The sequence below is a fragment of the Sturnira hondurensis genome, unplaced genomic scaffold (genome assembly GCF_014824575.4).
Source record: "Sturnira hondurensis isolate 20B ecotype Veracruz unplaced genomic scaffold, ASM1482457v3 Scaffold0006413, whole genome shotgun sequence".
Taxonomy (NCBI): Eukaryota; Metazoa; Chordata; class Mammalia; order Chiroptera; family Phyllostomidae; genus Sturnira; species Sturnira hondurensis.
This window is the reverse complement of record NW_028079044.1, coordinates 57,926,156-57,950,409: the sequence shown is the minus strand read 5'-3', so window position 1 is coordinate 57,950,409 and position 24,254 is coordinate 57,926,156. Positions and strand designations below refer to the sequence as shown.

At 56.8% G+C, this 24,254-nt stretch overlaps 1 protein-coding gene and 1 long non-coding RNA gene across 2 annotated transcripts; one reads left to right on the top strand and one right to left on the bottom strand.

Moving 5' to 3' along the window:
- Positions 1-3,610: 3,610 nt before the first annotated feature.
- On the top strand, positions 3,611-19,717 carry LOC118988758 (uncharacterized). The gene is made up of 4 exons (XR_005066848.1): positions 3,611-3,620; positions 8,284-8,294; positions 19,309-19,313; positions 19,633-19,717. It is a non-coding gene; the product is annotated as an uncharacterized LOC118988758 (long non-coding RNA).
- On the bottom strand, positions 19,464-23,960 carry RRM2 (ribonucleotide reductase regulatory subunit M2). Its single transcript, XM_037048704.1, has 10 exons — positions 23,798-23,960; positions 23,634-23,708; positions 23,194-23,337; positions 22,859-22,975; positions 22,230-22,363; positions 21,957-22,051; positions 21,720-21,853; positions 20,830-20,934; positions 20,632-20,745; positions 19,464-20,551 (listed from the first exon to the last, which is right to left on the bottom strand). The coding sequence occupies exons 1-10, from the start codon at positions 23,912-23,914 to the stop codon at positions 20,399-20,401; spliced, it is 1,188 nt and encodes a 395-aa protein (XP_036904599.1). The 5' UTR covers positions 23,915-23,960; the 3' UTR covers positions 19,464-20,398.
- Positions 23,961-24,254: the final 294 nt, after the last annotated feature.

Here is a 24,254-nt window from a genome sequence, read left to right as displayed (position 1 = left end):
TTGGCTGGAAGCCCCGACTCTTTCCTGGCCAAGATGACCCCATGTCTTGAAGCAGCCATGTGGTCAGCACAAGGCAGACACACCTGCTGGAGACCCTGCCTGAACGTGCCGTGTGACCCTGGGCCCAGTGTCCCACTGTCTGGTCTCAGGCACTCCAATGAGGCACCGGACTCACTGCTCTGGAGGGGTGCACCCTCCCATGCATCAGCGCTGGGCTCCTCCGGTCGGGTGAGTAGCCTCCTGCTGCACTTGGCTAGTCCTAAGCTGGGAGGGGCTTCGGGCATGGTCACCCCACCAGGCCCCAAACAGCTGCCGCCCTGGCGTGTATGACTTAGGGAACTGAGTGCCAGCCTGAGAACCGATAGGTTGCTGGTTCGATTCCCAGTCAGGGCACACGCCTGGGTTGTGGGCCAGGTCCCAGTTGGGGTGTGTAGGAGGCAACCGATGGATGTATCTCTTGCGCATCGATATTTCTCTCCCTCTTTTCCCCCCTCCCTTTCCCTCTCTCTGAAAATAAATAAATAATTTTTAAAAAAAGGAACAGCTGCCTATGGGGTGAGAGATGGGGTCTTGGTGGGGGACAGCGAAGGGGGGCTCTCCTGCCAGCAGGGCCCAGGGGCCAGAGCTAAGCAGGTGATTCTGTGCATGCTTTGTCTCGGCACAAAGGAGCTCTCAGAGAACTTCAGAGATGCTCCGCTTCCTGGCTGATTTGATTTCTTTTTTCTTTTTTTCCAGAATAGGAGTGTGAAAGCCAGGCTGAACCTGCCTAATTGTGCCTGCCCGCGAAGGCTATTCAGAGAGACCGTTCTTGGAAGAAAATCAGGACAATTAGCTCTTGGCTGCGAGTGGAGGGGAAGCGAGCTAATCATGGTGAAGGTCAGCCTGTTCCCGGGGGGGACCAAAGGGCACAGACTTGGGAGAAGAAATAGGAAGAAAGAGGGGCCTCTGCGGGGCCTGCCTCTGGTGGGGGGGCGGGTTGTTGTGGGGGAACAGAGCAGAGCAGGGCTGGGACTGGGAGGGCTGGGCAGTGCTCCCTTCTGGCTGCTGGGGTTGGCCGTGTGACCACGGGCAAGTCACTCAGCCCCTGGGGTCTCAGTTTCCCTGAGTTTGCACAAGGAGCGAGCACTGTGCAAAGTGAGCAGATGGCGCCCATTCATCACTGAAAGGAGCAGATGGTGCTGGTGAGGGCTGGAGGAGGGGCCCTGTGGCCCAGTGCAAGCCCCGCCCTCTGGCCCCTTCAGCCCTCCCCACCCCTGCTCCCTGCGTCCTGCCTGGACCAGAGGAGAATTTCTCATTCTAATTCAAGTGCCTCATCAGGCTTCCAAGTCGTGGGGGTGGAAATTGAAATCTCAGCTTTGCCTCCTCTTAGCTCTGTGACAATGGAAACGTTCCTAGCCTCTCTGAGTCACAGTTTTCTAACTAAACCCGTTACAGTGCTGTTACCCTAAAAATAAAAGGCCAGAGCGAGAGGCAAGAAGCATTCATCTGAGATCCACACGAAGGGCCATTCAGGAAGCCCCGGCTCAGGCAGAAGCCCAAACAGCGCTTTGGTTAGAGGCCAAGCACAAAGGCATTTATGGGGACAGGAAGGAGCACAATTACCTCCACAGAAGGAGGGCGCGTCTCTCGGGCAGCTAAGCTAACAGGGCTGCTAATCCAGGGCAAGAACGTTTCCAATGGTCAGTGCTCCAGTGGCCAGCCCCGCAGACGTGATAGCTGCGTGCCTATGAGCTCAGCGAGCAGTCGCTCGGGACACCGTGCTGTTTTAGGGGGTCCCATCAAAGGGGGTCCTGCCCCATTCCCACATCCCGGAGGCCTGGGGGGGTCAGATTATTTTTCACAAGGACCTTGTGGTCTGACACCCAGTCGGTGACATGTGCTCCTTGTCACTGCTGCAGGGTCAGGAACACAAGGGACACAGAAGCACATTTTTCTCATAACCGAAGTGTGCCTGTGGCTATTTGGTCAATAATGTTTCTAAATATAGCATGTGCTTTTACTACCTTTTTTTGAATGGAGCCCAGGGTGCATATTCCAATATTTGTTTCTTTTTTTTCTTTTCTAAAGACTTGCTTACTTTCAGAGAGACGGGGCAGGAGGGCGGAAAAGAGGGAGAGAAATACTGATTGTTTGCCTCCCAGACACCCCCCAACCGGGTACACGGCCCAAAACCCAGGCACCTGCTCTGACTGACATCAAACTAGCGACCTTTTGGTCCGCAGCCCGGCACCCAATGCACTGAGCTGCACCAGCCAGGACCAGTACTTGTTTGCTTTGAGGAGAGGCAGCGGACATCTGTACCCAAGCCCAGCCCTGGGGTCCTGGCCCCCAGTCTGCAGCCAGGGCCGCCACTTACCTTGCGTATGCGATGACCACTCCGGCCCGTTTCCTTATTTCTCACTGTTTCCTAGGTGCATCTGGGGCTAGACTCATCGAGCCACTCGGAACGGGGACTGGCATTTAGTGAGCACTCAGTAAATGTTCACCCCGTCATCGGTGGTACATTTCACGGCTCAGGGTCACACTGCAGAGCCCACCCGTGCTGGCAGGGTGTGGGCTCAGTCTGTCCCCATGAGGCTGATGGGGGGCGGGGGAAGCAGGCCGGCATCAGCCTGGGTTGGGCCACACTTGGACCACACTAGTTGTTAACTGCTTTGAATGCCAACCCCCACCCCCCCACCCCCCCACTCCCACCCCCATCCCCGGGGAAAGAAGAGACACACCCTGGCAGCTGCCTCCAGCTGCAGGGGCTTCCCTGAAAGGTGTGGGCGTGGCCGGAGCACTGGGCTGAGGGCTGGCCCGGGGGTGCTGTGAGGAGCCCGTGCCCCCAGGGCTGCTCCGCCCGCCTCATCTTTTCCAGCCCAGGGGTATGGCTGTGCCACAGCGGAGAGGAAGCGTCCTCATTTTGAATTTTTACCCTTTCTCTTCTCCTCGGTGGAAGGCTGTGCGTGTCGCCCGCTCAGAGGGGCAGTGCCGCTCGACCCTTAGCCATCTTCAGCCCCTGCTTTGGAGGGCGCTGTGGGGGTCCTCACACGTTTCCCAGTCAGCAGATCAAGAAATTCCGGCCACAAGCAGGGCTGTCAGCAATCATGGGCCCCCCATCAAACAGCCCCCCAGGGAGTGGCCCCTGTGGCCGACGTGCCCACTTGGCACTTCTCAGAGAGCTGCGCTGTTGGGCAGCCGATACAGGCCCTGGGAGTCCTGTCCTGCAGGGAGGGGGCCTGGTGGACGGTGGTCCCTAAACCTCGTTCCCAGCCTGGGCACGTGTGGAACTGACCCTGAGCAGAGACCTCAGGCGGGGAGGTCTCAGAGTCCTGAGAGGTAGACACAGGAGCGGACTCTGAGCAAACACCACCAGCCGAGGGGGCCGTTCTCTGGAAGAAACAAGGAAGTCAGCGCTCACCCCCAAGGAAGGAGTTGATGGAGAGTGAAATGTAGGCCTGGCCCCCTGGGACCTGAGTTGGGGACACCCAGGCAGCTCCCCTCACTGATTCGGCCCCCAGGGCACGTAATGACCACAGTTCACAGCACTCCAGCCACTCACACGTGAGCTGAGGGTGTCTCCACTCATGAGGAACATGGTTCTTGTCCTATTTGGGGCCACAGACCCATTTGAAAATGTCCCCCACCCCCATCTTATCTCTCAGTTCCAGATATAAATAAAAATAAGGGCGGGATTTGGTCCCCATCCAAAACTGACATCCATCTCAGGCCCTGGCTGGGGAGCTCAGGTGGTTAGAGTGTCCTTCCAATAAGCCAAGGCCACAGGTTCAATCCTTGGTCAGGACACAGACAAGAATCGACCAGTGAATGCAGCAGTAAGTGGAAAACAAACAAATCGATGTTCCTCTCTCTCTCTCTCCCTTCCAAAATATAAAATACCCGACATCCATCTTTCGGCCCAAGTATGATATAAACGACCAATTCGTGGAAGGAGCCCGGAGACTGTCCCATCCAGAGGGCTCCAGCCCCTGCCAGGCCTCCCTCCCGCCCGGCTCTTGCAGGCTCTCAGAGATGAAGGTGCCCTGACACGCCCGGATGCGCTTTCCCGAACTGCCACAGGAGGGCGCCCCTTGGAAGCGCAGAGAGTCGCTCTACTGGAGCTGACCAGCGTCGCTCAGGGCAGACCCTCAGCCCCAACTCCGGGGTCACGCGCTAAGCGGGTTATTATTTGAGTTTAAATCAGCCTAAATTGTCAAGAGGCCCTAGTACTGCAGACAGAGAACAGGAGCTCGGTGGGGCTGAGACCACTACTACAATGGTATTCTAACATCCTTGGTGAGGCCAGCAGAGAGAGGAGGGGGCGCGCCAGGTCCCAGGGCGGACTCTGCTCGGGTCTGTCTCCTCCCGGCCCAGGGTGCAGGGAGGAGGGCCTGCGGGACAGGCAGGGAGAGGGCCTGTCCCGCCACCCAGACCCGCAGATGCGCCGAGGTGGGAGAGCTGCAGCCAGTACCCCTTCCCTCTCCCCAACCTCCCAGAGGCAGGCAGTGCTGGGGCGGTGGAAATCGTGCCATGGTGGGGTGATGTACGGAGCACAGGTTCCAGTCCTGGCCCGGCCACTTACATGCTACGTACCCTCGAACCACGAAGGTGGACAACAGCCCTTTTCTGGGCGGTCCCCTCAGCAGCCAGCTGGGGCCCACTGTTGCCAGGTTGCGGAGGCAAGAACAGAGCCCACAGGAGTCAAATGACCTGGATCCTCTGAGCCTTGCGTTTTCACCCACCTGCAAAATCAGTGTCACATGCCCATTTGAAGGGTTAACTATGGGGACATCATGAAAATGAGTGGCACAGAGCAATGATGTCCTTTCCAGAAATGCATCCACTCACTCACCACCCTTTTCGTTCACTCATTCACTCACACACGCGTGTGCTCGTGCACGCATTTGTTTACGATAGAAGATTCCAACGGTAGGCAGTCTCACAGGTGGAGGCATCACAGACCCCCTTAGGATCGCACCTCACCTTCCCCGCCCCTCCTCACGTCAAGCCCAGTCCCTGCAGGGGAGGGGTGCAACGGCCCTCTGCCAGGGCTCGTCGTAATTCTTTTAATTTGTTTATTTATCTTTAGAGGGGAAGGGAAGGAGGGAGGGAGAGAAACATCAATGTATAATTGCCTCGTGTGCATTCCCTACTGGGAACTGGCCTGCAACCCAGGCATGTGCCCTGACTGGGAACTGAACCGCAATCCTTTGCTTCGCAGGCCTGCACTCAATCCACTGAGCCACACCAGCCAGGGCAAGGGCTCTTTGTAATTCTAAATGGGGAACCAACACGCGTGTCAGCCGGGAGGGGAGCAAGCAAACTGGGGCACATCCGCCCAGTGGAACCCTCTCCGTGGCGAGTGCAGCTCCCCACGGTGGATCAGTCCCTCACAAACATGACGCTGAGCTGAAGATGCCAGAGCAGACTTCCTGTGACCCGGTATCATTACGGCACCTGACCAGGTGAGCCCTGTCTCAGGGGACAGTTGGGACATGGCCATGGTCCTGTTGGGGGGGGGCTTCCTGGTGCCCAGGGGTCCCTTTCCTGATCTGGGAGCTGATGCCCAGGTGCCCCCGCTTTGTGGAAAGTGTTGAGCTTCCATGTGTAGTTTTCTGCATTACAGTATCTGGATTAAAAAACTGTCCATGAGACTCCCAGGGAGAGGTAGACAGTGGGACACCCGAGTGCAGCCGTCGGGAGGGTCAGGGCTGGACAAGGCCCGGGGCCTCTGAGGGAGACTCAGACAGGGAAGAGGAGGTGAGGGCCGAGCCCTGGGGCCCACTGGGGCTTGGGGGTCAGAAAGGGAAGAGGACCCAGCAGAGGGGAGAGAGAGGGAGGGCCAGGGATGCAGGTGGGAGCTCCAGAGGCCATGGAAGCTTCCAGGGACACACGCTGCTGGCAGTCAGGGAGGACGAGGAGCCACTTTTGGACCCAACACCATGAAGGTCACTTGGTTTGAGCATTTCGGAGGTGAAGAGGGGACAAAAGCCAGACTGCAGCCAGCTGCAGAAAGAAGAGAAGTGAAGGAAGGGCCGAGACCTGAGGAGCCCTCCCAGTCTTTCCAGACTCAGCTCGGTGGCATGGCCCCAGGAGCCTTCCCCACAGCCCTCTTCCTTCCGAGGCCCCTTCACCTCACTACGGCTGTCCCCACCATGGGAGCCAGGTGCTCCCCAAGGGCAGGGACGGTGCCTTTGCCACCCCGGCCTCCCGGCACGTAGCAGCTGCTTCCCAATTCTTAGCTCCTCTCTCTCCCTTTCCGATGGTAGAAGGGAAGGCTGAGACGTTCCCAGAATCCCGTTCTCCCGTGGAATGAATCACCCCTCCCCAGACAATTGTTGTTTTTGTACCGCGGCAAGGTTCTTCGTATTACATAATGATGAGAGCTAATATTGCATTAATTGGGTTGTGAATTACAGTATTTGTATTGTCACAGTCATTAACTCGGTGATTGCAATTTTGCTTTAATTTAATCTAGCTTCTTGTGCATTCTGTCAAAACTTCCAAAAACAATGTAACCCAGAACTGCATTTCAGAGCAGACTAAATACCAAAGTTAAAGAATGTATGGAAATCTGGCCGGTGGCCACTGTGCTCCAGGGTGAGAAAATACATCAGGTGTGGACAGCTGAGCCAGGGGCCAGTCCACGCCTCACCCTCCCACATCTAGACCCCAAGGGCCTCAGGGGCAAGAAATGGGGGGCTGAGGCTGGAGTGGCTCAGTTCGTAGGGCATCATCCTGCAAACCAAGAGGTTGCCAGTTCGATTCCCAGTCAGGGAACATGCCCAGGTTGGTCCCCAGTGGGGGGTGTGTGCAAGAGCCAACCAATCAGTGTTTCTCTCCCTCTCTTTCTCCTTCCCTTCCCCTCTCTCTGGAATCAACAAAATAAATTGTTTAAAGAAATGAGGAGGATAATCTCTGTGCCCTTCAGAGTTCAGGGCTCAGGGCCATGCCCTGCCCTGTGGCTGTGCTCAGAGCCCCGAGTACAGGGGCCTACCCGGCCGAGGCAGCCTGCAGGAGGGGCTGCCTCAGCTCAGGCTGCAAGGCTGGTGGGAGCCAGGGGTGGCTGGACCCAGCCAGTTTTCCTTCACTGAGCTTCTCAATCTCTGTGCTTAAACTTGACCTTTTGTTTTCTAAGCTGCCGGTGGCACAAACTGGCTGGTTGTCCTTTGAGAGGACATGCACCCCTCAGCTGACCCAACTCACTGCTGTGCCAGCGCCAGCAGGGAAGATTCACATTGGCCAGACTCCCAAGGCTGATGTATAAACCAGGGCTGTGTTTCCCACCGACAGGAGCAACTGAGCTGTGACAAGGACTGGACTGCTTCCCCCAGAGTAGCAGTCTGCCTTCGTCTACCCCCCCTGCCCTCCCTCTGGACGGGGTCCCAGGGCCTGGGAGGCCTGTGGCACCAGTCCCAGTGCCCTCCTCACCTGGCCTCCATGTGGCCCTCCTGCTCTGCACCCTGCAATGGTGTGGGCTGTCCAGCCGTCCACACTGTGGAAGTGCGGTCCCCACATCTTGTCACTGCAGCCCAGTCCACACCCATTCCCTTCATGTCTCTTCCCTGGAGCTTCAGGAATACCCCCATACAAGCCTTGGTCGGAGCTCAGAAACTCCCTCCCCTTCGTCGCTCTTTAACCTTGCATCCCAGAGGACAAAACAGCCCCCCCACACAGCACGAAGCTCGGCGAATACTTACCAAACAGATGAATGAATGGGCCCAGCTGTGGCACCTGGCTCTCCTGTCCTGCAGGTGAGCACTTCCCCAGGGGACAAACACACCCAGGGGCAGAAGGCTGTCCCCCAGCTGTCCGGACAACTCTGGGGTACCGGGCTCCCAGGAAGCAGGCCTGGGCCCCACCACTGAGGACCCCACTGCCCGAGACTCTGCCTCCGTCCTCGCTCACAGCACTGGCTCGGCCCCTCAGGTCTCCCGGGCCTGGAAGTGGTTTTGCCTCTAAGACTGTGAAGAGTGACCTGCACATCAGCTCTCAGAGCGGTGGGTTCCAAAGACGGGTGCCCTGGGTGCCTGCAGGGCTCCTCCCACAGACCCAGGCAGAGCCTGGCCAGGAGAACCAAGTCCTGGGAGAGCAGTGTAGGGTGGGGGCTCTGGAGTCTGGCAACCGGGTTTGGAAGTTGCCTGTGTGACTTTGGTCAAGTTCAACACCCTCTCTGGGCCACAGCGCCCCTGCCCTTACAGCAGAGCCAGTTGTGTGAACTTGGGAGCCTGGTTTCACTTCCCTGGGGCACCGTGGGGGCCACGTAACCCTGGCTTAGTATCGCCTCCCTGGCTCTGGGAGCAGTTTGCCGTGTCCTAGAGGCAGTCCCAGGTGCCGGAGAGGACCGGAGGGGGCAGGTGTCCCCCAGGCCAGGCCCAGTGGCTCATGGCTCAGTGGCTGCTGATGGCCAAATAAAAATTAGAGGTGTTGAGGCAGAAAAGAAATATTTTGACCTAAAATAGAAGTGGGGATGGAATCAGAAAAGGTGGAGGAAAATTCCAGAACCCAGCTGTAGTGTGGGGTGGGGCCCAGAGAGCCTGACTGCCCCTCACTTTACAAAGGAAACTGAGGCTGGGCTGTAAGGACCTGAGCTGGGCCACATTTGGCTGGGTCTGGCCCTCCCACCCCCTGCCGTGTCCTCTCCTCTCCTCTGGTGGCCTCGTAGCTCACAGCTGGATGGACAGAGGGACTGGGACCTTCCGTCTGCAGATCAAAGCCACAGAGAGAAGGGGACCCCGTGTGGGAAGTCTCACATAGCCAGGTTGCAATTTAACACATGACACTTGGATATTCAACACATTTAGTGTATTTATTTCTCTGTAAATTGACCTTACCATGTTCCCAAAACTCCACTCGGCTGGAGAATGTAAACTTCCCAGTGTCAGAAACCTCAGAGGGACAGCCGGTGCTCGGCCTTGCAGCGTGAGCACCGCAGAGGGCTAGCATGTCCTGGTGCTCTGTTCAGAAACCACCTCAAAGAGCCCTGACCAGGGAGCTCGGGCAGTTAAAGCATCATCCCTATACGCCAAGGTTGTGGGTTCTAACCCCCGTCAGGGCACGCAGAGGCTCCTCAACCAGTGAGTGCATAAATAGAACAAGTTGATGTTACTCTCTCTCTCTGTGTCTCCTTCCTCTCTCTAAAAATCAATCAATACATTTTTTTTTTAAAAAAGAAACCAGCTCAAAGAGAGCCACATGCAAAAGATAAGCCACGACCCCTCCCGCACACCTTTAGTTAACTAGACAACTGATCACAGGCCTAAACAAAACAGCGGAAACTGCCAACCTTCCAGAAGAACACAGAGGAGGAATCCTCATAATCTTAGAGTCAGGAAGAATTTCTTAACCAGGACACACCAAAGACAGACTATAAAAGAGACACACACACAAAAAAACCCAGTAATTGAGTGTCACCGAAATTTAAAAGCTTTTGATTTTCAAGACACTGAAGGGGGAAGGTAGAGACTGGAAAAACTATTTACAGCACGTGTGTGACACAGGACTCGTAGCTAGCGTGTAGAGAGCGCTTACACCCAGTACCACGGAGGGTTTGCACGGACGATTAACCAAAGAAGATCTACATGTGGGAAATAAGCCCATGAGAAGATGTGCAGTGTGTTAGTCAGTGATGAAATGCATGCTAAAACCACAGGGGTACCTGGGACACCCACAAGCACAGCTGCCTGGAAAAGATGGGCCAGCCAGGCTGTGAAGCAACGGAGTGGTCCCCGCACTCCCATGCTCACGGACATGTGGAGGGGACAGTGACTCGGGAAACAGTAGGGCAGTTTCCTTAAAGAGTTCACCACACACACATGGTATCAGCCACCCCGGCGCATAGATAATCGTGGCACCACTCAGCAGAGGAGCCCGCGGCACCAAAGGGTGAGGCCTAGCCCGCCCTGGATGGACTTCCAAATGGCTGTAACGGGAAGAAGTCAGACACAAAAGAGGTCATGCTCTAGGGTTCTATTTATAGAAAAGCCTAGAAAGTGCAAACAGACCTGTGGTGGCAGACGGCAGATCGGTGGTCGCCGGGGGACAGGGGGGCAGTTAGGAAGGGCCTGAGGGAGAAGTGACACAGGGGCACGCAGAGACCGGCTGATGGGGACGCTCGGTGGCGATTGTGCTGTTGGTTTCAGGCGTGTGCACATGTGTCAGACTTAACATGGGCACTCGTTAAACAGACACCGCTTACTGTTGGCACTGATACCTTGATGAAGCTGGGGGAAAAGAAATCACCCCGCAGCAACAGGGAGAAAAATCTCAATTCCCCAAAGCAGGAAGTCTGACATAGAACATTCTCCAATCTCTGCGCAATCAAACGGAAACTGCACGACCAGCGGCGGAGGGAAGACGCCACCCTCTGGTGGCTCGGGGTGGAGAGGCACGTTCTGCAGATTCAGAGTCCGAGAAGCAACTGAGACCCAAACTGCAGGGTGCGTGGGCACAAGAGTAACGGAGCACCACGTGTCAGGTTCCACAGGGCTGGGCCAAGGTGGTCCTCAGAGGAAAATCCACCGTCTTCAAGACGCCTACTTATACAAACACACTGAAGAAAAGGAGACTGCTTATGTGCCCAAAGGAAAAAGTGAGAAAAGAACAAAACCTAGAAAAGCAGAAGGAAAGAGAAAAGTCCTGCATTAGGAAACCAGGGCCTGGGCACTTGCTCCACGGGCTGAAGGTGCCTGCTGAGCCCCTGCCAGTCCTTCCGACCCCTCACCCCTACCCCTTGGCTGCCCCACCCCTACTCCGCCCAGCTCTCCTGCCCTCGGACCTGGGCCACCTGAGGGGAGGGGGAGGCCCCACCCAGCTGGGGGCAGGGATGGAGGCTGCTGAGCTTCAGGCGCTACAGGGCGCTACAGGCTCTGGGCCACCAGACCCCCAGAGCTTGTCACTCAAGCGCTGGCTCGCTGGCGGAGCCTGTGAGGTCACGCCCACCCCGCCCTGCCTTCCAGAGCAGGATCCCAGCCCTCACTGCACTTTAGGACTGCACTTTAGGACTCCCCGGGGCTTTAGACACGCTAGGCCCAAGCCCCTTCCCCAACATCAATGCCTATCTCTCCGCCTTGGTCATCTATTGCAAAGACCAGGAGCCCCTGGGCAGAGGCGACCCAAGACAAACATCACTACAGGTGGGAGTGGGGGCAGTCTGCAGTTGAAACCCCAGCTCTGCCCCTCGCCAGCTGTGTGACCTCCCTGAGCCCCAGCGTCCTAGAGGATAAGAAGTGATCCTCCCGGAAGATGGGCAGGGACCCGTGGTAATAATTTATGTCACCACGCAGCTGTGCGCATATGCCCAGGGATATGCGCTGTTGCCACCACCTCTCAGCTACCTCTGATTCCTGCAGAGCGGACAGGGGGTCCAGGACCACCTGCCACCTCTGGGGGCTCAGTGAAGCCAGGGGGGAGGGCTGTGGCCGCCACGCCAGGGCCAGCAGAGGCTTGGTGCAATCACACAGCACCCTGAGAACGCAGGTCCAGCTCCAATTCCAGTGCGGAACGCTGGCTCCAGGCTCGATGGGCTTGGTCCCAAAGATGTAATTTCTATTTTGATTCCATGTGACATTTAATGAAATGACTTGCAGTCCCCACGCGGTGTCTGAGTTATGAAACGACAGCCTCTGGATCCCCAGCACGGCCCACAATAACAGGCCCCTCCTGTGGCTTCGGGAGCTGCCTGTGTCTCCAAGGAACTCACCCTCGGCAACAACCTCCGCCCACGTCGAGTCCCCACTGGGTCGCCAGCAGGCTCTGCCTGGGCCCCTGCCTCCGGCTGCCTCACTCCGATCCAGCTCTGTTCAGAACCACCCAGGGGGACAGCAGAGCAATGGCGGGGGTTGCAAAGAGCATTTTTAGAAAAACGAATGAAACAGAACAGACTAGAAAGCAGCGAATGCCTTGCACGCGGAGAGCTGCTGTGTCGTCACACTGGCTGTGAGTGTGCACACGAGGTCTCTGTGAAAGGAATGAAAGATGGAAGAATGCAGCCCCCATCCACCACCCTCCTAGCCCGTTCTCAGAAACACATGTGGTCACGTCCACTCCCCCGCTGAAATTCAGTGAGACCCCTCAGCCTGGCACTGAGAGCCCCTCAAGACCTGGCTGGCCCCGGTGCACCCTCGCCCCCGACCCTCCCCACTAGAGAGCAGCACATCCAGGCAGACCCCCTCAGTGCTCAGCTTCCTGAGAATGTGACGTCACTGGGGTCATCGCTGGGTGACCCCACTCTACCTCCTCTGGGCTACAATGAGTTCCTGGATTCTACAGAAGCAAAGATATAAATATTTCTGGAAGCTTTCCATCCAGAAGAAAGCAGAAGCCTTCCAGTTTCTCAATATTCAAAATGGGAACCCCACCCATATACTGGAACAGCTTGTCTGGGTCGCTGAAAGGCCGGAACCCTAAGACCACCCATGTGCTTGGGGCCGAGCAAGCTGCTGGGCCCCAATGCTGACCACTGCGAGAAGACAGGCAGCTCTCTGCAGCTGGAGCCCCAGCCCCCGGCCCCAGCCCCAGCCCCAGCCATCCCTGGGACCACAGGACCACCAAACAGCACCCTGCTGGCAGCTTCACGAAACTCACTTCCCACCATATCGTGTGCACGTCTGGCCAAGCATGGGTTCCAAGGAAAACTGAAAAAGAAATAAAGTGTCCATTCACTGTGGACGTGAGACCTCATCCCTGGCCTTGGAGGACCCAAGGAGCTGCCTCGGGTGCAAGCAGCTGTCTCAGTCCTCTCAGTCCGGGATGGGGCAGGTGACCCGGCCCAGAGCTGGGGACACGTGTGGAAGGAAGAGCCAGAATGCCCCAAGGATCCGCCCTCGGTTCGGGTTCCGGGCCCAGAGGCCTGGGGGTCAGAGACAGTCTCCCAAATCCCTGTGGGAGAGCAGTGCGGCAGGGTGGGCAGACATCAGCCATTCCGTTAGCACCTGCGGCCACTCACAGGGGGGCAGGACACGACAGGACGGGGAAGGAGCCGGATGAAGAAGTGAGCCCCACGACCAGCCATGCCTCAGGGGTCAATGTCTCCACAATCCCCAGCCCGCTTCCTCCCCAGCAGAGTGACCCCGGCAGCAGCGGCTTCCCAGAGAGCAGTCACTCCCTGGCTCATTCGTTCACTCATCCTCTCGCTCACTCGCTCACTCACCCCTTCAACAAACATCTGTGGGGAGAATCCCGAGTGCCACACCCAGGCCAGATTCTGGCTGAAGATACTATGGGGACAGTAGAGCCCATCCCTCACCTCCGGGGACTCACAGCCCAGAGGGAAGGGAGGTCAGAAAAGTGACAGACGTGACTCTGTATGACAGTCCCTCGGAGCAGGTACTCCTGGAGGCCCCGGGGGCAGAGGGGACTCCTAGCCAGTCTTGCTGGGTTTTGGGGAGGTGCCTAAGGAGGTGACTTTGGGGCTGAGACCTGAAAGAGCAGGAGAAGCAGGACGGTGGTAACCCAGGTGACGTGCCCACTGGAACTCCACCAGGATGGGGCTGCGGGGGAGCGTCGTCTGGGAGTGGGTCAGCAGCTCCCCCTCCTGGCCACATGTGCAATAGCAGATCCCTGCAGTGCCCCGCTCAGCCCCCACCCCCCCCCCCCGTTTCTGACCTAGTCCCGGTCCCGGGAGCTGGGGCTGCGATTCATTGAGCAAGGAGACAGTAGACAGGGAGCACGCCTGGGGCGCAGTTCGGGGCGGTGTCTGTGGGACACTCAGGGGGAGACGTCTCCTTGAATGTTGGGTCTGGCGCTCACAACCTGCATTGAGGACACAGTTGCAGTTCCACAGACAGCGGGGAAGACGCTCTCGGGGGACATCTCTGCAGGAGCCGAGAGGAGGGGGCGGCCCAGGACAAAGGATGCAGAGGGGGCACCAGAGCGCTAGGTGTGAGCCAGGTAGGGTGTGGGATGGGGGAGCCAGGTGGACGCGGTGAGAACTGAAGAGGGACCACTGGCCACAGGGCGCGGCACGACGGACGGACGGACGGACGGACGGACGTGAAGGTCCAGAGCGACACCGGAGCGACTCTGGGACTGGGCTGCCCCACTCCCTCCCCTTGCCATCTGTGTGACCTCAGGCAAGTCACTCACCCAATCTGCGCCCGGTCCCTTTCCTATAGAGATCTACTGTGAGAGTATTGGAAAAGTGCTTAGCGCCGTGCACAGTGAAAAGAAAGCAAAGGGCCCCGCGGGGTGGGGGGTGGGGGGCAGCGTCAGCAGCTGTGTCCGGGAGGAAGCCAGACGGCGGGAACTGAGACCTGAGGGACGGGAGGAGGTGGCGGTAACCGCTGACTCCTCCCAGAGCGCTGGGGATGGCTGGGCGGGGGACGGGGTGGGGGGGCAGACTCTACGGGAACGGAAATCGCCTTCGGAGAGCGCGAACCAGGAAGGATGAAGAAACGAGAGCCGCGTTTTCGGAAACATCCGCGTGGACCAGCGCACACCCCGCACCCGCCTGGTAGTCCGGCCCTGCCGGCGCACGTGTCTGGTAGGACTCTTGACTCCCTTCTCCCTCTCCCGCCGCCTCCCCACCCCCAAATTAAAGCATTCGGGCCCAAACTGAGTTGCTTCCTAGGAAAGTGGACTCTCAGACCCGACCCCACCAGGATCCCTGGGGTAAAGGAGGGGCGTGACTTCTCCCCAAGTTCCCTCCTGCCCCCTGGGCCCCTGCCTGAAACAGGCTCTCCTCTGCTGGCCGTGAGTCTGTCCTCACTTCCTCCTCCAGTGTCCCTCCTCAGAGAGCCACCTGGACTACCCCCCACCCCAAGAACGCGTGCCCTTCCGGTGTGCGCCCCTCCCCCCACCCGCCCTGCCTGTGCTTCCTCGAGCAGGGTCACCACCCGACTTACTGCACCAGCGCACACAGCTCAGTCGGCGCGTCTCTGAGTGGGTTTCCGTCTCTCGGTCCACGGGGGCCTGGGCTTCAGCAGTGTCGGGCTTGCTTTCCCTGGGCACCTGGGCGGGGCAGATGCAGAGGGGGGCTCTCAGAGCTACGTGTGATCTAACGTCCTCCCAGCCCCAGCCTCAGCTTGCCTCCTGGCTGCTGGGTGTGTTCACCTGTGCTCACTGTCTACCCTACCACTCTTCCTTCCCGACAAAAACAGATGGGGTCCTCTGCCCTCCATCCCGCCGCCCTTCCTTCCTGTGGCCTTGGGGCACATGAACTTTCCCGGACTGCTCCCTCAGCTCCTAGAGTCGACCCCAGGCCCAACTCCCTCCAGCCGGCGGGTCACCACCGTGTCTGCTGGCCGTGACCAGGGATGTGAAAGAAGATGGGTCCTGCCTACAAGGGGCGGACAGTCTAGTCTCCCAGGGAAGGCCACGTTAATACAAGGGACATCATCCTAGCACAGCCCAAGAGGCATGTCATTGAGTGTGGTGGCCCCGTGGCACTGACTTTCTGAAGCTCCAAGGGGGACAGGGTGGAGGGTGGGGAGCCCACACCCCCAGATGAAGTCCCGGTCCTGCCACCAGCAGACTTGATCCCTCCAGGCCCCTGAGCTCAGCAAGGATTCCAAAGCCCAAGATTCTCCGAAACGAAAGCAGCTTCAGAGCTACCCGCAGCCCATCCTCTTGTCCAGAAATGACCAGCTCTGGGTTCCCAGCGCAATTCGGAGCCTTGTAAGCAGCACCCAGAGGGGGCTGCAGAGCAGTGGGTGTGCACACATGAGTCACCAACCGGCCCTGCGGGGTGCAGCCCACGCCCCTCCAGGCCCAGTGGCCCCCTCATTTCTCCAACCACTGTGCAGCGTTTGTGACCAGAAAATCAACTCGTAGCCGCAGAATGGAAAGCAAAGCCGCAGGCCCTCCCAGCGCCTGTGTGTCTGTTTGTGACACCTCCCATCTTTCCCCGATGTGCACAGGGCCACGTCACTGTGACCACAGCACACCTAGAACCTTGCTGTGTCACCTCTGCCGCCCACATCCGACCTGCAGCTCTCCACAGTGCTGCGTCACCATCTCCCTCGTGTTTACCGTTTGTAGGCACTGAGTGCAGGTCCATGGTACAGGTGCCCCGTAACCTGTCTAGCCCTTCCCCTTTGGCCTGACATTAAGGCTATTTCTGGCTCCAACTCCCAAGTGGAGATGGATGGCTGAGTCCCCTGGTAAAGCTGTCAAAATGAGTGAGATGGTTCAGCCACTCAACACACGTTCACGGAGAACCTTCACCTGCAGAGAAACAGAAAGGAAAAGTCACCCCAAGACCCAACCACTCCCCGCCATGGGCAGCCAGCCACCACCCTCACCACCCTGCCCCTCCCCCTCAGGCTCTCTAAAGAAGTAAAATCTTAAAAAGGGGGGTGGAGAGAATATTGTAGCTCCAGGTAAAAATACGGCGCCTGTTGCAACAATTCAACTCTGCCTGGTAGCACCAAAGTAGCCTTAACAGCATGTAAATGAGAGATGTGGCCATTTGCAGATAGAACGGGTTTACGGGTTTATGGGTGCCTTGGGAAAGCAACCCAAGAGGCAGGAAGTGGAGTCCCTTGGGCTAAACCCCTGGAACTTCCTGATCCAGGCTGGTGGGCAGCCCACCTGATAAGAGCCAGCTAAGACCCAAGTGTTCCCCTGAGGGAAGATGTCCCTGCCTGACAATCCACTCTCAACTTCCTCGTCCCACCCTTTCTGCCTAGGAAAGCCTTCCATTTTGCTCAGCTCCTGGGAGCTCCGTTCTTCGTGCTGTCCTACTCATGAGTCATCCATTAAGCCCAATTAGATCTGCAAATTGACTCAGTCGAATGTTTTAACCGCTGAAACACAGATATTCATGTAATTTCCATGTGTCATTAAATATTCTGCTAGATTTTAAAATATTCGTAGCTTGGAGTCTGTACAGAAACAGGCTGTGGACGGGATCCCTCCCCAGGACCAGCTTCCTGACCCTTGACAGCTGGAACTTGTACTGCTCCCCACCCCCATTACTAAGCCTGGGGTTCCAAGCAGCAACTTAGGGGCCCAGCTCCCTCCTCAGCCTCCCCAGGGAGTGTGTGCAACACATCATGGGAACCCACTGAAGGGCATGGACTAGCATACTGAAGGTCCAATGCCGGTCCCCTCATAAAGGGGGCCACCTGGTAAAGGGGCAGGACTGTGGCCATGGGACCAGCACCCCAGCATTCTAGTCCTGGTGGCCCATTATCGACATGAATGAGGAGGTCCTCCGCAAGGCATGTGCCCTTCCAGAACCTGTTAGCTGCACCTGCACAGCTCAGGGCTATGGATTCTGTCCAGGTTTAGCTTTGTTGCAAGTGGCAGAAACATCAACCTGATTCTGGTGGGAATGTATTGGTTTATAGAAGTGAGAAGTCTGGGGTGTGGGATTCAGGCGCGGTTGGATCCAGAGCACAAACTCAGAAGGGCCCCATTTCCTTACAGGTCAGCTTTCTCCCTGTGTGGACCCTACTCCCAAGAAGGGCATGCCTTTGTGGCTGCTGCAGCACCACTGTTCCCTGAAGTCCAAGGCCAGGGGAAAATAAGCCTCCCCCACCCTCAAACCCAAAATAAGTCCAAAGCCTGGCTCTGGTGTGTAGGAAGTGGGTCCTGGTTGCAGGGAATCTGAGGTCTGCCTTACTTTTTATCCTACTAGCCTTAAGTTTTGGGATCCTGGGGCCCCTTGCTTCCCATAACCATGTTCTGTAATTTGAGACTGAGCTCTGCCTGTGGGAATCCCATGTGGCCAGGCTGGGGTTATCTCCCAGGGGTTCCTAGATCACAAATCTGGGGTCGAGAGATGGACACCCTCATCCTCTTGCTCAGGTGGGTGGGATTATTTCCTAACCCCCATTTCCCTGGGGAGGGGTGGGCAGGTGGTATCCAGCTTTACACAGAGGTTTGGGTTCCAGCCCCTGCCCTCTTGCAGGCCCTGCCTCCTTCCCTCCTGGTCCAAGGGGATGTTGGGGGTGTCCTCCCCAGGGACTAACTGCCCAGGACTCCAAGTTCAGGCTTCCCCAGTCTCTACCCCCAGCACCGGCATTCCCCTTGACTGGGGATTCACTGCCCAGTTTACTGATTTGTCACTGGTAGGTGTTTGGAACAAGGTTCTACAGGGCATCTTTGCAGGAGCTGCTCACATCTTTATGGCCACACCAAGGTGGCTGTGGTTACTCAATCTATACACACAAGAGGCTCAGCCATTCTCATCATAAAACCCCTGACATGAAAAACCTGGACCCGGGAGTGACAGGAGCCACCATGGAGCACATTTTCTCTAAAGCCCAATGCACACCTAGAGGACAGCCCTGCTATGGAGGCTGGGGCAGAGCCCTACCCAAGCCAGGGAGTCCGGTCACCTCAGAGCCAACTCCTCACTGGGAAGGCTGGAACTGTCCTGCCACAGGGCGAAGCCATCAGCAGGATCTCAGATACTGCAGGCAGGGCTTTGGCTCCTCAATGACATGCAGACACAGCCCTCAGCCAGCCGGGGCTAACAAACCCCGAATCCCAGCTGTAGAGCCAGTCCTGGGGTGGCTGCCAGGCCAGGCGGTGCTTGGCAGGCGGGGAAGGCTCTCAGGGCCAGCTACCAGTCACGGACATGGCACCCGACTGAGCAGATGCCGTGTTCCTGTGCAAGAAAATGTGCCTTAGGTGGTGGGGGCTCATGGCATCAGGAACACAAATCAGATGCAACAGGAGCACCTTGTTAAAACCCTGGGCAGGGCTGTCTGTGCAGAGAGTAGTCCAAGCACTGGTCACCCCTAAAAAGCCCGCAGGGCATTGGGGGGTGTCATAATGCATCCACCGGCTAGAACTATACATGAGTCCATCCCACCTAGATGCTGAATGTCTAACATGAACTGAGGGGAACTCAAGACTGCCAGCTCCCGGGTTTTGCCCAAATGGACTCAGTAGGCCTGGGAGGAGGCCTCTATCAAGTGCCCAAGACACTTCCCACATGGTCTGAGGCCCTGGCTCCAAGGCGGGTCCTCTGAGAGCAGTTGGCGGTATGTTCTGGAAAGAGTGCAGGCAGCTGCACGGGCAAGAGGGGGCGTGATGGGCCCCCCACTAGGAGGCTGTTCTAATATTCCGTGATCCTTGGGGCCTGGCTACCCTGGAGGGCATCCCCAGGGGTGTCACCAGCCCAGTATTAGATGAACCAAATGACATTCACTGAGTGCAGGGCAAAGCTCTGTGCTAGGTTTCTCCAGGAGACAGAACATGCCTTTACCCAAGATGCACCTCAATGTGCTCAGCTCAGATCCACCTCCTCTATCTGCAGCCACTCAATGGGGGCTGCTCCTTGCCAACTGGACCAAACCCAGCCCTTGCGGGTGAGCCTTCTCCTTCACTGAGAAACCTGGCGGGACCCCTGATGGGAACAGGCAGGGGCGGCAGCCTGGGTGAGGCCAGTCCCCAGTTTCTCTCAACACTGAAAAGCTTTATTTTAATCATTTAACACTTGTAAATGCTTCAGACTTAAACCCGTTTCCCTTGAAGCTGATTGGAGACGGAGTCCTAGCTGAAGTACATGGCACAGTCCCAACACCTGCTTCCGACCCCACCTGCACCAACAACGCACCGCAGCCTTTATTTTCATGTTGCGCAACTGGGAGGGCCACATAACCTGGATTGGCGTCAGTGAACAATAACTTAAAAGGTAGAAATGGGTCGCATGTTACAGGAATCTTTAAGTGGACAATTTGACCATTTGTACAATAGCCTAGATCCCAGCTCTTAAGAACCTTCAAGCATCTTTCACACTAACTGAAATTGGGGAAAACACAGCCTGAAACATAAAAAGGCCCCCACCCAGGTTACTGGCAGTTGGCACAGACCAGATCCCGTGCTTAAAGGTTTCAGCCGGAAGTGCCTCCCTTTTCTCATCCCGATACTGGACCTGGGCTCCTGGATGCAAAACCCCACCTGCCTGCGGGGCAGCCCTGGCTAATACTTAGGTGTGCACAGGACTGAACTGAAAGGTGATGAAAAGGCACTTCGGCTCATGAAGGAAAATGAGGGGAAATAACAGGCTTCCATTACACGATTTAACTTATTCTGCTCATCTGGTAAATTCTGAGGTGGCTCATGTTAGTGGTTAACCGAACCCTTTGCATTTGGTGTGCAAACTCCCCAAGTTGGGCTAAACAGGGCCCTCATGTTGGCACCACAGGCTGTGTGTGAAGTGCCCGTTTTACACACAAGTAAACTTGCAAGTGCGCTCGGAAGCAGGGAGGCCGGTGTCTTCTGCCGGCCTTGTGGGAGCCAAACTGGGACAAGAACTTTCATCAGAATCTGAGTAGCTTTTGGAGACACTTTCGTCCCAGGTGACAGCACTAGCACCATGAACACAAGAACTAACGGTAAAAGTCATTAACAAACACTATGGATAACTTGCAGTATAGCTGGTTGAGACACTTCAAGCAGCCAACTTTGCTTTTGCAAAGGGAAAAGGGCATCATCAAGTAAGAGCAGACCTTCGGTTCATTCAGAAGTCGGCATCCAGGGTGAACGAGTTCTCTGTGGGGCTGGACATCACTCCCATCCTCTGATACTCGCCTACTCTCTTCTCAAAGAAATTGGTCTTCCCTTCCAGTGAAATGTTCTCCATGAAGTCAAATGGGTTTTCTGCTCGGAAAGCCTGGAAGGCGCACAGCAGAACGTGAACACAGAAACCAGCTTCAAAAGAACCCACAGGGCCCCGAACTCTCCTTTGTTTACCTTGCTGAAACCCAGCTCCAGCAGGAGTCTGTCGGCCACAAATTCAATGTACTGCTTCATCAAAGTACAGTTCATCCCGATGAGCTTCACTGGCAAGGCCTCTGTGAGGAACTCCTAGGGACCGAAACACAGTCTCAATACACATTAGGCACGAGCCTGGCTTCTTCGGGCGAGCACGGGCCTCGCCAAGTCACCCACCTGTTCTATCCTGACGGCATCGATGATGATCTCCTTCACTCGCTGCTCTGAAGGTTTGTGTACCAGGTGTTTGAACATCAGGCAGGCAAAGTCACAGTGCAAACCCTAGAAGAAAAGGTTGAAGGTCACTATAAAGGCACCCACCATTAATATGCAGTTGGAAATGGCTTTATCTTTTTCTGCATTCTCTTTATACATCCTGCTTGGCCATACAAAAAGCACTAACTAACACTCTCAAAAGGAAGACGAGTTTCACTGCTGTCTACTCTGCCGCCAACACAAGCTCAGCCCCAACCAAGGATCAGTGCTGCCACCTAGCCAAGCCAAGTGTGGTCCTCAGTGCTCTGTGATGTGGCAACAGATGGTGCAGTACTTCCGCTCGAGCATCCTTTCTGCTCCCCAGCCACACGCCCTCATTTTGCCCATAGTCCCAGCAAGAGGCAAAACTGACCAGGTTACTTTTAGCTTCACACTTGAAGGGACAGAAACTTGGTAATGCGATCTCAAGTGAACCAACTCTGCAAGTCTTAGTGTGTGAGGCTCCAAGTAATGCTGCTATGGCCTAAACCAGAATACCCGGCACCACGCCTGCCTCTCCACAGCTTGGTCCAAGCATTCAAAGACACTGCTGGATCAGAATCCCTGTGAAAACCCCACCACCCACAGAGAAACACCTATGCAGTAAATGTACTGTGGGATATTGAGAATACAAGTAAAATAACTTCAGGAGGTTATTTAAAGTATTTCATTCCTTGCCCAAAATATGTGGTTGCATTTCACCTGTGAAACGTGGATGTGAGGCAACCAGATATCCCAGGTTCTCTTCGGTGGACACGCCTACAAGCCGGTGGCTTGGGTGCAGGTTAGCCTGTTACTCGGACTAGACTCACCTCATCTCTGCTAATAAGTTCATTGGAAAAGGTGAGGCCAGGCATCAGTCCTCGCTTCTTGAGCCAGAAGATCGAAGCGAAAGATCCAGAAAAGAAGATTCCTTCCACTGCAGCAAAAGCCACGACACGTTCTCCTAGTAAGTATCAACACCAAAAGGTTTCTGGTGAGTCACGGCTCACGGTCATGGGAAGGGCCAACAGACCAGTCACATCACTCAGAAAATGAAGCACCCTCACCATAGGCGGCCTGTTTGTCCCCGATCCAGCGCAGGGCCCAGTCTGCCTTCTTCTTGACACAAGGCATTGTCTCGATAGCGTTGAAGAGGAACTCCCTGTGGACACACTGAGCGTCAGCCATCCCAGCAAAGACCTTCTGTCACCAGCTTCTAGACTAGAGCCCAGGGACCCAAGGCCACACGGGGTCATTTTTCTATCCCCATGTGAATTCAGATGCTTGGAATAAACAGTTAGTGAGTCCTCCACATGTTGGCCCAACCCCCAAATACTCACCTCTCCTGGAAATCTTTAATGTAAGTGTCAATGAGGAGGCTGTACATCTCGGAGTGTATGTTTTCCATGGCAATCTGGAAGCCATAGAAGCAGCGGGCTTCTGTGATCTGAACCTCTTGGCTAAACCGCTCCACCTGGTGGCGAACCCATGCAAGGTCAGTGTGAAGAACAAGGACGGTGGCCCTGGGGCGGCGGTGCTGGCTGGCTGAAGCTCTAAACCTTTTGGGGACAGGTTTAGGGTTTGCCTGCCTACATGATTCTTCACTGTTCTGTGATAAAGCTGCACGTTCTATGTCGCATGCTCTGTGTATGTATCAGGAGATAAACAAACCTCTCCTCTGTGAACACTTGGCTAAAGCTTTTTACAACTTAACATTGTCTTTGAGCTTTTCCAGCCAGGGACAAAAATGCCCTAAGGAAGAAATAACTGCGGAGATCGCTATAAATCAGGAAACGTCACAGGAATGTTAGCTTACAGACGTGTATATATATATATATGTATGACATGTATAGCTTACAGACATATATATGTGCTATGTATGTATATGTACATGCACACTCGGAATGCGAGAATTCGTCCTCCCTCCAGACTTGAGTGGGTCGAAGCAGACCGTGTGGGGGCAACTCACCAAGTTTTCATTCACGATGCCATCGCTCGCTGCAAAGAACGCCAGGACGTGGGAAATGAAGTACCTCTCCTCGGGCTTTAGGGTATCCCAGTGCAGCAGGTCCTTGGAAAGATCCACCTGAGCCCAGAAGTTCACAGCCGTCAAGCCCGCAGCACCGCACCGCGCCCAGGGCAGCAACCCACCCTCCCCGGGGTACCCGAGAGTCAGAGCCCCAGGGGGCTGAGAGGACAGCGAAGAGCACTCCACCCAGGTTGTCACCGCTCCCCAAGGGGTCTGGGTCTCCAGGGCAATGCCTCCACCTTCTCTGAGGCGGCCCAGTGCCCGACTCCCATTACCTCCTCAGCCGTCCAAAAAGAAGCCTCGGCCTTCTTGTACATCTGCCAGATGTCGTGATACTCGATGGGGAAAATGACAAAGCGGCGGGGGTTCTCTCTCAGCAGGGGTTCGTCCTGCCCGCTGAGGGCTGGTGCCTTCGTTTTCTGCTGGGGAGGAGAAGATGTGAAAAATTGCCGTCTCCCCCGGCCAAGGCTGGGCCCGAGTCGGTTATTTCACGCGGCCCGGAGCCTCAGCGCTCGCTGCCGCCCCGGGGGCGCTGCATCCAGCCCGCAGCGGCGACCGGCCCAGGGCCTGTGGGGACCGCGTAGCAGTGAACTGCTTGGCGGGAAAGGGCGGGTAGGGAGAGACCGGGAGGGTGGAGTGTGGGAGGTGACAATGAGTCTCCCGGCGCCTCCTACCAGCCTCCCCGGCCCCGTCGGCGCACCGGGAGCCTGCTCACCCGCTCTCCCGGCTCCTGGAAGATCCTGCGGGCGGTCTTGCTGGCCAGCACGCGGGTGCCACAGAAGGCCGGCGGCTGCGGGGAGGGAGACGCGCGGTAAGGGACAGGCCCCGCCTGCAGCCCCGGCCCGGCCCCCGGCCCGGCCCCCGAGCGCGCGCGCCCACCGTGTTCTCCTTGTCTGCCAGGCTGAGCGCCTTGAGGGGAGAGGACTGCAGCTGCTGTGGGTCCGGGAGAGTGGCGAGCGGGCGGCGGGGGGCAAGCACGGCTGCGGCGGCGAGCATGGCTGCGGCGGCGAGTGGGTCCTCAGGTGAGGCTGTGGCTGCGGGTGGGTCCACCAGGTGAGGCTGCGCGCGGGTCCGGATGAAAGACTGCTCCTTCCCGCCAGGCCTTTTATTCATTGGGTGGGCGGGAAACCCACCAGAAGGCTTCTGCGAATGAGGTGCAAGGACGTTAGCAAAACCGCCCTCGTCCTCTCCCGCTCTCCTCTCCCTGCAGCCGCTGGCCCTCCCCCGCCCCTTAAACCCTCCTCCCTCCCCTACAGTTGGATGCCGAGAGTCGCTGAGAACAGGGAAGTGTGTGGGGTGTTGCCTGCGGGTGAGGGCTGCAGGCCCCTGGGGCCTG

Bases quoted from the DNA above. Each gene is read 5' to 3' on its own strand.
- RRM2 (XM_037048704.1), bottom strand. From the start codon at position 23,914: ATGCTCGCCGCCGCAGCCGTGCTTGCCCCCCGCCGCCCGCTCGCCACT. The intron at 22,364-22,858 runs GTGAGTTGCCCC...GTTCGCCACCAG, and splicing joins GCATCGTGAATGAAAACTTG to GTGGAGCGGTTTAGCCAAGA. The intron at 22,052-22,229 runs GTGAGTATTTGG...GTGTGTCCACAG, and splicing joins ATTAAAGATTTCCAGGAGAG to GGAGTTCCTCTTCAACGCTA.